The sequence below is a fragment of the Diadema setosum genome, chromosome 5, assembly GCF_964275005.1.
Source record: "Diadema setosum chromosome 5, eeDiaSeto1, whole genome shotgun sequence".
In the NCBI taxonomy this organism is placed as follows: Eukaryota; Metazoa; Echinodermata; class Echinoidea; order Diadematoida; family Diadematidae; genus Diadema; species Diadema setosum.
Genome location: NC_092689.1, coordinates 15390841 through 15404001, shown reverse-complemented (window position 1 = coordinate 15404001; position 13161 = coordinate 15390841). Strand labels below are relative to the sequence as shown.

Sequence of the window (13161 nt, the reverse complement as noted above, 5' to 3'; positions counted from 1 at the left end):
GCCAAAGTGGTTCTCACAATGGGCCCCGTCTTATAAAGCCTTCAAATCAATCACAAGTCCCCAAATAAATCGCAACTTGCATTGCAGCTCACAAGAAACTTGTGATTGATTTCTATCACAAGTCTTTATAAGACAGGCCCCAGGTGTATAGAAACTAAAGTACCGGTATACATCTTGACAATGCGAGACAACTGTTACAGTGTCACCTAATTGGCAAAAAAAAAAAAAAAAAAATAAATAAATAATAATAATAAATAAATAAAACATGTCAATCACAAAATAATGTGTTGTGTCTGTGTTTCTTTCCTTGAACTAAGTTTAGATTGGATGGATAGATGGATATCAAAGCGGGCAATCAGGGATTTGAGAATTTTCGCTTCATTTTTGACTACCACTTCATGGACCACTGAAATACTAGGGTACGGCACGACTGGTGATAGATGGACCACTTTTGAAACGGCGCCATCTGTTGCGGAATGTTAGATAGTGTTCAAGATGGCAGCTCACACTGATGGCAGCGTATCGAAGGACGCGTTTGACAAATCTCTCCTTGAGCTGGACGAGGAAAGTCTTTACAAACATCTATTGCTTCAGGTAAATTTGCCAAGCGCGGTGGTAATAAGTAGTGCCGTATGGGAATTCGGTGGTCTGTTTGCAGATTTAGAACTTGTACTAGGTAACCGCAGCTCAGCCGCATGCTGTGCCGCATTGGCCAGAACGCGAAGCTCGTGGCTGCAGGCAGCGCCCGGGCCCGGCGCCGCCTGGCTGGGCCGGTGTCTTCAGTGCACAGCTGCTGCATGTCAGGGGGGCATTTCATGAAGCATTTTGTCCGACAAAGTTGTCGGACAAATTTGCTCTCAGCCAATCACATGCAAGGATTTCAGTAGCTTGTAACAGTTTGTCAGAAAAATATCTGACCAAAACGCTTCATGAAATGCCCCCCAGATCATGATTATGAATTTAGGGTAACATCCCCAGTATTCGGTCACTTAAGCTTTTTTGCAATATTTTTCAAACTAAAATAATACATACATACATCATATCTACAGCAATGTATGTGAAATATATCAAATTTCTTTAATCTCAACTTTCATTTCGTTAAATATCTCACAGAATTGCACAAAATCGCGAAATATTTCACCTTGAAAATTCCCCAGTATACGGTCATCGGCTCCAGTATTCGGTCACGCGATGTGTGCGTTCAAAGTCAATGCGTGTTCAAGGCAGCTGAAAAACGCGCACGCGCGCTACCTTGTTGGCGCAGAATTGCATCGGGGACGTTGCGGCGACCGTTGGTGACCGAATACTGGGTCCTCGGCACTTGCATTCAACCCTTGTACATTGGGACACTGTATCGGCACGTACGGACATTTTGTTTTTCTTTTGCGTTTTTGAGGATACCATTACACTCCAAGCTTGCGATAAGCGAAAATTCCCGCGAGAGAACAGCGTATTTCTCGATTTTTAGCGCTTTTTCGGCGACCCGTACTCTTATAACTGGGCCTTATCCGCGCGCGCTTTTGGAAAGTAGCGCCGATTCTGCACTTTTGACGGTAAAATTTGGGATTTTGGATGGATTTTTGGAGGGGGCTAAGGGAGTTTCCTATTGTGAATGAGTGTGGAAGTATGTGAATTAATGTGATTTGCGTGTGTTGTGACAGTTGAACTTACTGGCTGGTGACTAGTGATAAGTGACCGAATACCGGGGGCTGACCGAATACTGGTGCCCTTACCCTACTCAACCCTCCCTCTCTCAACAAAGACTCTGAGCTGGCCTGGTCTGTCGGGTCTAGACAATTTCCTTCTAACGTTAACTTGCTCTAGTAACCATCCGCATACATGTCACAAAGTCATTTCGCTGTGGCAGCTTGATGCAATGCCGATGGTGCGATGGCAGAAATAGAATCCAGGGAAACAAAACAAAACAACAACAAGAAAATCTGGGCCTACTTCTAGTCTAGAAGTAGAACATCTAACGTTACTCGCTAGACGCTAGTGTAGTAAACTTATTCTAGATCTATCATCTAGTCTCCTCAAGATCGCAAAGTAAGCCTAGAGAGGTCTAGGTTTGTAACAAATCAAACAGAACAGGTTTGTTTGTTTTTATTTTGTTTTTTAAAACTAACTATCTTATCGGGTCTTTCCTTCATGTGAATCAGTGGATATCTGAGCTGAGCTAGAGCTGTGATGCACTGATGACGGGATGTGGCATCATTGCTTCATACACTCCTGTAGAGATGATGATGAATACGATTTGAATGTTCACATGCAATTCAGTATTGCAAGAGCCAAGGTTTGCGAAAGTTTTATCTTGTCTACACTGACATTTGACAATGCAAGCATTGAATTTTGTTAGTGGTAATTCGTGAAAATTTAATTCGCAAAAAGGACTTTTGGCTCCAGCTTGCAAAGATTTCATGCCGCAAATATATCTTGCTTTACAGTGACACATGGTAGCAGAGGTCAGTTGCAAGAATGGGTAAATAAATGTACACTTATTTACCAGTTGTTAATAAAACCCAGTGAAATACCTCCCGTTATTCAATGATTATAATGATTTAATAGGGTCTACATGTTGCAAAATATTTTGTGCAAGTTTGATGCAGTTTACTGTTTAATTTTCTAGCCTTGTTGAATGTGAGATATCTGCTTGGACATGAAAGTGCACAGCCACAAGTGCCATGCTGTTGTTTTCAAACTGCATCAATAATGGACAACCAGCTGTGTTTCTAACAAGATGAATGTAATGTAAATCATCAATCCAACAGCTCCGGACCAGCCAGTTTATCTGAACAAATGTCCATAAAACCCTACATCTACATGTAGCAACACTTTTTAAAGACAGCCTGGTATAAAAATGATTGAAGTACTAGGCTTGTTTCTTTTACTATTATTCAGTATTAATTGCGTAAGTTTTTTTTTTCTTCTTCTTCTTCTTATGACTTCTTTAAATTTACCTTATGAAAGCCAGGAATAGAGTTGGAGTATGCTATGTGAAAGCATACAGTACCAAACCAGTACAGTGCAAAATTTTGATTGTGTAGAAGTTTATCACGTAAGGAACTTGAAAAAATATAGCCCAAAAAGTAACAACACTGACCTAGATACAACAGAGTGTGAAACACAACATGTTCAAATCTTGTGTTTTCAAAATCATATACCAGTATAAAATGGTATGGTATCTCTTCACATGGTTTTTTTTTTCCCCAGCTAAGTATACAGATCAGATGTGTGCATTTGTTTGCCCTCGGCCTTACATTCCAGTCTCATTTAGGGGCATACCTTTGTGGTATGATTTTGTGTTTGTGTTTGTGTGAGCATGTTTTTATTCTTTTATTTTTCTGTTCTAGGCTACAGAGAATGCTGGTGGGTTATTTGGAGATGGTCAGCCTGAGCCAAGCCCATTGGCCAGCAATGTGGTGACCCCAGAACCTGGTGTGTGTATCAAGACTAAGGACAACACGGGAGGCAAAGTCTTTATAAACCTTTGCCACACATCAGAGGTTGGTATTTCTTCTTGTAGGTTGCATGTATGTGTATGTGTGTGTGTGTGTGTGTGTGTGTGTGCTAAATCAGCAAGGGTGTACTCAAGTGGCTGGAAGAAGGGCACATACAAGTGTATTCCTCAACAGCGTCTAAGTGGTTCCATGGTAGGCCTTTTAGCTGGGCATTTCGTGGTACTGCTGTGCTTCAAGGTTTTCTATGTTTTATGTCTTTTGTGTCTCATAATATGTATGTCTGCGTGTATGTTAACTGATGGGGAAAAGGCAGGGACTCCAACCCCAAGCACCTTCTGATCAGGAGATTCTCCCGCCTGAAACCCCTAGCAAACGGGAGACTCCAACTTGATGTGGGCGAAGCACGAAGTTCCTTGCAGCCGGGGTCCAGGGCCCACTTAAGGGCCCTGGAAGCTTTATGGTTCTAAATGCTCTCTCGTGCTATCTAAGGCTTATTTTTCAACATACAATGACACCAAGTAAGAAATCATTTCCAGTGGGAGACACAGAGCCAGGGCGGGAGAAAGTAAATCTCAAGCGGGAGAACGGGAGATTTTGCAAAAATGGGCTTTCGTCGGGAGATCTCCCGTCGAAAGCGGGAGAGTTGGAGTCTGGAAAGGTGAATCTTTGGACATACATGTATTGTGTAGGACTACTGTAAGAGACATTCAAGCCGAGTCCGTTTCTCCTGTCGATTCAATTGGGATTATGCATGATAAGTGAGGCCTGTGAGCATTGCCAATGGTTTTGAAGCTATGCAGTTTTCCTTTGAAGACTGTAAACTACCCATCCAGGATAATCCTGGATAACATTTTGTTCTTTTATCCTAAAAAAAGTGTGGGCCCGCTTTTGTTTTGCAAGCACCCATATCTTTGTAGAGGGAGACAAATTGATGAAAACTCACACCTCATCCTCACCCCTTTGCTTGATAATCTCTTGCTTTCACTCATATCTTGTATGTAATTGTTTTGTTTTGTCTTTGTCAGTCTGTATGCCATCATAGTTTTTCTCCATGATAGACTTGTCAAACTTTTTAATCTCAGTTTTTATCTATTTTTCACTGGATTGACATCAGATGCCAGCACCAAAGGACATCAATGATGCAGAGTTGCTAGAGCTGCTTGAATCACCTGAAATAACCGACTACAGGGTTCCAATGAGCATTGGGGAAGCTCACGCTGAAATTGATAACTGTGAGTCTAGATCAACTGAATGTGAAGACATGCTGTATTGTTGGATGACATCGTCACAATTTGATGCTTAGCTACAAAAAAACCCCCAAAAAACACTGCTTTGTACAAACAACTGTAAGGAATGTATGAATATCATATCTAGTGACTAGTCCACAAACTGAGATCAGTAACATAGTTAGTTTTATGCAGAATAACGTTATTTTGATTTGCCCTCATCAAAAAAAAAAAAAGTGTCATCTAATATGATCCTTTACAGATTACTGTTTAGTCAATTTGCCCTAAAACACACAGACACACAGACACACACAAAGAAATAAGTATGTCATCAAATGTGGATGCACATATTCTTTTCCCTCCCCGTTATGTTGTAGAAAGGGTGAAATGAGCCTTTCAAACAGATGAGAAATTATGGATTTTCAAAGTAATAGATGTAAAATCTAATCCAACATAGAATGAAACTACTGTACTAATACATGAAAGATTAAAAAAAAAAAAAAATGAAAAGTAGGCATCAGGGGCCCGTTTCATAAAACTTGTCATCAGTGACAAGTTGTCATAGATGTGACAAGCTACTGAAATCCTTGCATCTGATTGGCTGAGAGCAAATTTGTCATAGAAATGTGGCAGTTGTCACTGATGACAAGTTTTATATATGAAACAGGCTCCAGGAAGGCAGATTGTCTGCTAAAGCTGTTTGGTGATAATGTTGTGAAATGTCTAGAAGCTTTATTGATACAAGTAGAGTTGTGTAATTGTGGTTCAGCAACTTCCACATTCAGTAAACCACTGTGTTTTCTCTTTTCAGCTGGTAATGGCTGTACAGCATATGACATCATGATCAATAAGAAATTTTTTGACAAGGTGGAAAAGAACAATCTGTTCAAGGGGTTCTTGATGTCTGTGGCATTTGAAGCACTGGAGCAAAAGTACAACATTCTCCTCAACAGAAGTGAGTATGAAGGAACATAACTCTTAATGCATGGTTAACACAACTTTTTTACACATCTTCAGAAGCATCATGAAAATAAAATTTGTCCAAGTTGCCATAGCATGAACAAGAGTTTGATTTCTTGATCCCAACTTTTGCAATACTCTCAGCTCTCTTGAATTCTGTATTTAAATGCAGCTTTTTAACCCTAACTAGGCCGGGCTATTCAGGTAGATGATAGGGGGGGGGGGGGGCCTCCCAGGCCCCCCCTCCGGATCTCCGCCGTCGACCGCGCGATCGCGACGAAAATTGGCACACGCATTGCCTATGATGTAATTTAAAGTACCATGAAGTTAATTTTTTCAAAAATTATCATTTACACTAAATTATGCTAATTTATGCATAATGATGCATGAAATCAGACAATTTGCTATAAATCACTAAATAAAGCTCAAAACGGGCACATTTTTTGTGTAAATATTCTTTTTAGTGTCCTTAGCAAATGTAAGAGAAAAAATTGTGCAATCAGATAAGATTTCCTAAGTATTTTATTGTTTTTTGAATTTCTTATGTATTTCTTTGTTTTTTTCGACTTTATGTTTTTCATTGTTTTTTCGATGAAATTTGTCCGTGACATTGTTCCCAACAAGAAAATGCGTTATTAATTGATTTTAATCAATAAAACCCAAAAATAATCATGCTTTTATGAAATTTGCCTGGAAACACAGTTTGCATTGAAATTGTACACAAATTCACGTTTTTGAGCAATTTTTGGTCTGACATGCACATGCATATTTATGCGCAACTTCGGAACCGCACACCCGGGCATTGCAAATTTGGTGTCAAAAGATGCGGGAGACTCGAAAGAAAAAAGTCATGAAACGTCGCGGCGATAGCTTCTCGCGATAGCGATACATCGCGCGAAACGTCGAGGGGGGGGGCCTCGGAGGCCCCCCCCCCCCGGCCTAGTTGGGGTTAAAGCAATCTAATCTACAATTAAATTACATGTTCTTTGGTTGGGTTCAAACTCAGTAAATTCATCTTTGATATCAATCTCCCATCTCTAAATCATTAGCCTCTACGTTCCTATTTTTCACTGGTTCTGATTGTGAAAAAAAGTATATATTGTTATATATATATATATATAAACATTTAAATCTACGTATTATACAAGCAAACCCTTTTATAATGAACACTGTTGCAGCAATATTTCATTATTGAGAGATTTTTCTGTTGACAGAGTTTTTTTCACATATCTGTGGCACACCTTTGTATGGTAAAACGAGCTAATATCAGAAACTAATACCTTAAAACGATTTTGTTAAGTACAAGAAGACTTAACTGGTAAATATGTCTTTATTTTCCATATTTGCTTTGTTGTTGTAATGAGATTAAGAACAGTACACAGTTGGGGAGATTCCCAACCCAGTGCACATCTTGAATGTACTCATTACATGCATGGGAAGGGGGGGGGGGGGGTTGAAACATAAGCAACAGAGACATTGATAAATCCACATAATAAGATGTGGAACAGTACTGGTAAATCTGCATGGTAATTACCCACAGGGATCACATTGTGATTTGAGTTTTCCAAAAATGTAAACAGTGCCCTTAACATGATCGTATGTATATCCCTTACATTTTTAGATTTATTAATTAATTTTGATATATATTTCCCCCAGACTGGTCCCAATTGAAGAAGAGGAAATGCCTTGGTACCCTACACCAGCACAACCTGCGGGCAAAGTCCAAGCCACGGATTCTTGAGATGGAGCATCCCGAGGAGAGTGCAGACTCAACACTGCCAGCAGATTCAAGAGGGCAGCAAGTGACTGCCAAAAAGCCACTCATCACTGAGGTAAGTTCCATGCTGTTTTATTATCTTGGGAGATCTTAAAGTGTATGAGTAACATTTGGAGGTTATGAGATCTCAAAGAAAACTTGAATTATGTATGGTGATTTTGACAAAATCTTTAGGAAGAAGGATGGGGGAAGGGAGGGTTATCCAGAAAAAGAAAAAGAAAAAAAAAAAAAAACTCCGCAATGCAGATGCTGACTTTACTGTTGTTTGTTTGAATGTTTAGTCTTTATAGCTGGTGGGTGAGAATCTCTGACATTTGTTTTGAACAAGTGCATGTGAGGAATGTAAGAATGTAGTTACAAATATTTGTGTAGAGCAATACGAGATAGTACTTTTCATTTCGCTTGTTCTTACCACCAGAAATGCATTTGACTTTTGAGTCATTGCCCATTCTGAAAATTCAGGTATTCTTTCTTTCTTCCCAAAACTTTTTATTGCTTTTGCTTAAAGCTATTCTTTGGTGATTTGTCTGCACATGGTTATGTACTGTCGGTTGAGAACCACAAGGGTGTAATCACATTTTTTTTTTTTTTTTTTGGGGGGGGGGGAGGGGATATTGAGTTATTGATATCATATTGTAGAGCTTGAGGTCCTCTACATTATGGTGTCAATATTAAATTCTTTTCATTTTTAGTAAAATATTAAGAATTAAAACCACATTTGCTCTGTTTTACCTGACATTTGTGAGCAATGTTTATAAATCCACCCACTTTTTATTAAATAGACTTTTTCATATCATGAAAATTGATTGTTTCGTTTTTATTTATGATCAAATATTAGAAAACAGTAGCGCCCTTCTGGCTCTCAGTTGACAATATTTACTGTGAAAATTTCTCTCCAAAGCTGACATCAGAAGTTCAGAGTTCACCAGGGACAGAGAGTGATGCTGAAGGCGTGAAAGCCCCTGAACCTAAGTACACCATGATGAGGGAGCCTATTGATGGTCATCCTGAATTTCTCGTGGTAGACATTGAACTTCCTGGGGTGGTAAGTGGATGCTTTGGGGACACAGGAGAGTGTTGGAGGGGGAGGGCATATGTAGCTAAGAAAAAGAAACGCTCTGATGTGTAGAGTAGAGGGTAGGTTTGTTGGATTGTGTAAAAGGCTCATCTTTTCTTGCAGTGATGTTAGATATTATATGAGTAGAATTTTTTTCACAGAGAAATTTTATTCATATAAACATTCAGGTACAAAATGAATGTCACATACAATACATAAAGACAATATCAGTAGAATGATTAAAGTAAACATGTATAGATTAACCCTATTCTAACTGGGCTATTTGAGACCAAGTTTTTACTGGGGGGGGGGGGGGGGGGGGGTCAATTTGACCCCCCCTTCAGATCTCGGCCGCCGATCGCGCGATCGCCGCAAAATTTTGCCTGAACATAGAGCCGGATGTCAACTACAAGATTACATGGTCATACAATAGAAAAATGTTGATTTCATATTTTTTAATAAATTAATTATGCAAATTAACGCGTGAAATCATATTTTCACCTATAACTCCATCAAAAAGACTGAAGGATTATTAAATTTTTGTGTCAGAGTTCCTCAAGACACATCAAACAATTTTCTTGTAAAAAAATAGTACAATCAAAATCATTTTCTTTTGTTTTTTATTGTTTTGTTAATTTCTTATCTATTTTACTGTTTTTTCGATCTTTTGTTTTCTATTGTTTTTTTGCCAAAATTTGTTGGAGGCACTTTTTCAAGCTTATCTACATTAGAATTGATTTATTTCAATGGTTAAAAGTTGAAATAATCTAATTTATATCAATTAAACAAAAAAACACAGTTTGCATTGGATTTGCACACGAAATCATGAATTTGAGCGGTTTTCGGGTTGACATGCATATGCAAAACATTGCATAACTTCAGAACGGTGTACCCGGACGTCGCAAATTTGGTCTCAAAATATGCGGGAGACTTCAATGAAAAAAGTCATGAAACGACGCGGCAAAATCTTTGCGTGTTGCGGAATCGTGGCGCGAAACGTCGAGGGGGGGGTCAATTTGACCCCCCCCCCCCCCAGTTAGAATAGGGTTAAGATGTTATATTTTCTTGAACCTGTTGAGGATGGACTGATTTTGCTATAACACACATTTCTCACAGACACCTGCCTGAGTATACTTGGGACTTGTCATCAATGAGTGTATAGTAAGACTTCCTCAAACCAATTTTCACCTATTTGTTTGTACATCTGTGTATAATTACATTTGTTTGTACATTTGTATATATTTGCAAATGTAGCTTCTATTTGCATTTTTGACAGATGGTTTGTGGCATTTGCATTGAAGAAAGAACATATTCTGATTCAATTCCCATTATTTTCTCTGTTTGTTGCCTTTTGTTTTCATCTTCAAGTTATCTGGCAAAGTTTCTATTGAGAGTGCAACTGTTTATCATAACGCATCATGTCATATCATACTAAGGTCATCATTGTCTTTAAAAGTGAGAATTCTGTTGTATATTGTTGGTATCCTTTTGTTTTGTATGCGTGTGGGGGGGTTGTTAGGTCTTGTGGGGGGGGGGGGCATTTCATACTTCATTGCAATACTTCAGTAGTGAAGCAACAAACATGAAAAAGCTGTAGCAATCTCATGAAAAGTTCCTCTCCATTCCTGTCAAGTCTCTGTGATTGCCTAAAATATTTCTGCGGTTGCCTTGGATAATAATTTTGTCAACACCAGCCAAATCATGAAGACTAGAAAATTTGTTATTGAAAAGAAAACAGTCGTACCCTATAATGTGCAGGGACATAAGGATAAGCTCATAGCTTAATGATTGACACTACAACATTCATGCACAAATAATGTTGGTAACTGCAGCAAGTGGGTTTTGTATTTGGGGAACACAAGGTTTGACAGGGTTGATTTAATTATTGCTGTACAGAAAACGGCCAAGACATTGACCCTTGACCTGGGAGAAGATCGCATCCTGCTTCATGCTCACCCCCGTGCCTATCACCTCGACATCTTCCTTCCCTTTGATGTAGACCAGGATACCAGTGGCTCCCAGTTTAATAGAGACACTCAGGTTTGTATGAACCGCCCCTGGGTTTTTTATTTGTTTCTTAGTTTGTTTTGGGGGGTTATTTTGTTTTCTGTTTTTGGATTTTGTTTGTGTGTGTGAGGGTTTTGTTTTCAGTTTTTGCTCCAAGTATGATGGCAGATTTGTTGTGAGCATCATTTAAAAGGAAAAGTGGATCTTTTTTTTATATTATATTCAAGATTGTGATTTTGAAGTAGGGATGATAAAGCATTCTAGTGAAACTATGATAATCCTGTGTTGTGCTGTGAAAGCAAGTTCTGTAATCTAGGATTTGATTTTCTCCACAAGTGAGCAGTGCTATTTTAAGACTCGATCTGAAGAACAGATGGATCTGTAGTCACAGGAATACATTTCTTGAAGAGAGAAATTGAAATTTTGTTGTATAAAGTAACAAACTTTCATGATGGATTGTATTGTATGGTTTGTGATTTTCTTCAGGAATTTCACTTGATTAGCTAACTTACCGTACTTCATCTTTCGAAACCAATCCTCCTATGTGTTTCTTCACTGTTGTAGGCCCTCAAATTACCTTAAAAGTACCTCCATGACCTTGTGATTAAAGAAAAAGCAGATTATCAACACTCAATGTGATGCTATGGTCACTGGCCTTGATATGACATTCTTGGGCATGAAATGATCTTTTCACAATTCACAGGACACCGACATCCTTTTTACTGGTGAGTCACATTATGCAGAAAACAAAAAGTAAAAACGAAAAGTCACACAACCTTGATTCCTTGCTGATTTCCAGTCAGTACAAGTTAACATGCACATGCTTTCATCTTTATGTTAATTTTTCTTTGCACAATCTGCAGACCCTGACTTTGACCCTCCCAGTGAAGCCCGCTTGAATGCAAAGTCTCATCGAGCTGAATGCCGACGAGAAGGACGTCTATCGCAGACTGCCGTGTGGAGACATGACCTGTAGAAGTTGCAACACTTGAGAAAGTGAAGATGAGCCACGGAGATCCTGATGCATTGTGCACCAGTGACTCGGTTATGTGTCTACCCATGAGAGGAAAGAAGATTTATGGATTTTTTCTGTCGCAGTTTCATGGCTGTCTGATTGTGTCCATGGCATTTCATCAAAGATATATGACATTCATTCATATTAAATAGGCATTGAATATGACGAATGGGAGGATTAAGATCATGGACCCCTGAGGATATGCACTCTGTCCCATAGACCAAAACACAATCAGTCTTACCCAAATCAACCTTGCACAAGTCCAAACATTGACCAAGTGGAAGAGAAACTCTACCCTTTGATGGGAATAAATATGTTAATTCTGTTGTGGAAGTAAAAGTCAAAGGATTTTCTCCAGTCCCTGTGATGTTGAATGTATATTGTTCTAGATTTGTTCACACACAGATGCACAGACACACAAGCACAGACACTTTTCTTGTAGGTACTTTTTTAATTTTTTTTATAAAGTTTGCCCAATTGATTAATACACAAAATTATAGCATAATCTTGTATTATATACAGTGACAAAATTAGATTATCAAAATAAAATAATGTAGCAAAAAAAAAAAAAAAACCCTCTCTGTTTACACACACACACACACACACACACTCTCTCTCTCTCTCTCTCGCTCATAGATCTCTGTTAGAATATTGAATGTGACTTGCCCACTGCGCTCACAGACCCAAGAGGTTTTAACAGAATTTGCCCACACTTGTAGATTCACTGGGATCTGCACTTTCCATAGTTAAAACTGTATCAAATGATACCTCAAACATGCTCCATGCCTCAATTTGCAAAGCATGCTAACTCTATTCAGACTGTGTATACAATGATTCAAACATTGCCCCCCTTGCAATCTCATGAGAGCAAAATAACAGATGGGAGTATAAGAATCTAAATAATGAAGAGGAAGTATGTACTGTACAAAAACCTCAATAAAGGAAAACTGAATGTTTCTTTGGCTTCATGTTGGCAGGACTCCAATGATAGACTTTTCATTACATAGCATTTTAAAGAGCGATATCCTGCAAGGCATTTAAACCATTCAGGGAATGCATGGACAAGCAACTCCCATTACAGCAATGTCCTTGGGGTCTGGCAGTTTACTTCTGTTAATCAAAATTTTGTTGTAATGAATGGAATCCTGCACTGTAGATGGTAGTGATAACGATTTTGGGATCCGAGTTCTTAAACTTAATTGTAACAAAATTTTGTTACAAGCATGCTCATTATAATGGGAGTGCACTGTAAAACAAAATTTCATTTTGTTTTCATTTGGAGAATTACATTTGAAAATATCTTACTTGTCTTGTTTTTCAGTTGAGATGCAATGTTTGACCATTTTATATACTTTGCAGGACATGAAATGGTCAATCCACGATGAATAAATTACAATTGTATTTATACACTCTACGAGTACCACATCATCATTGTGTCTCTGAACTGAGTCCTCTAGAAAAATAATATGCGTACACTGTATTTGTTTACTTCATTGTATGCCCAAGGCATAATGCACAGACATATGAAAGACCCAATATGAATATCAAGCAAGTTTGCTTTACAATACACACAAATATTTTGCCACCATGGCCTATCTGCATTCTATATTGATGGCCTTGTATTTAGGGTATAACAAAATACTACTCTTATTGGCACTAAA

General features: G+C 38.6%; 1 protein-coding gene across 1 annotated transcript; it reads left to right on the top strand.

The window, feature by feature from the left end:
* Positions 1-490: 490 nt before the first annotated feature.
* On the top strand, positions 491-12908 carry LOC140229134 (PIH1 domain-containing protein 1-like). The gene is made up of 8 exons (XM_072309399.1): positions 491-594; positions 3351-3503; positions 4573-4690; positions 5496-5639; positions 7301-7476; positions 8323-8466; positions 10375-10518; positions 11349-12908. The coding sequence occupies exons 1-8, from the start codon at positions 496-498 to the stop codon at positions 11382-11384; spliced, it is 1014 nt and encodes a 337-aa protein (XP_072165500.1). The 5' UTR covers positions 491-495; the 3' UTR covers positions 11385-12908.
* Positions 12909-13161: the final 253 nt, after the last annotated feature.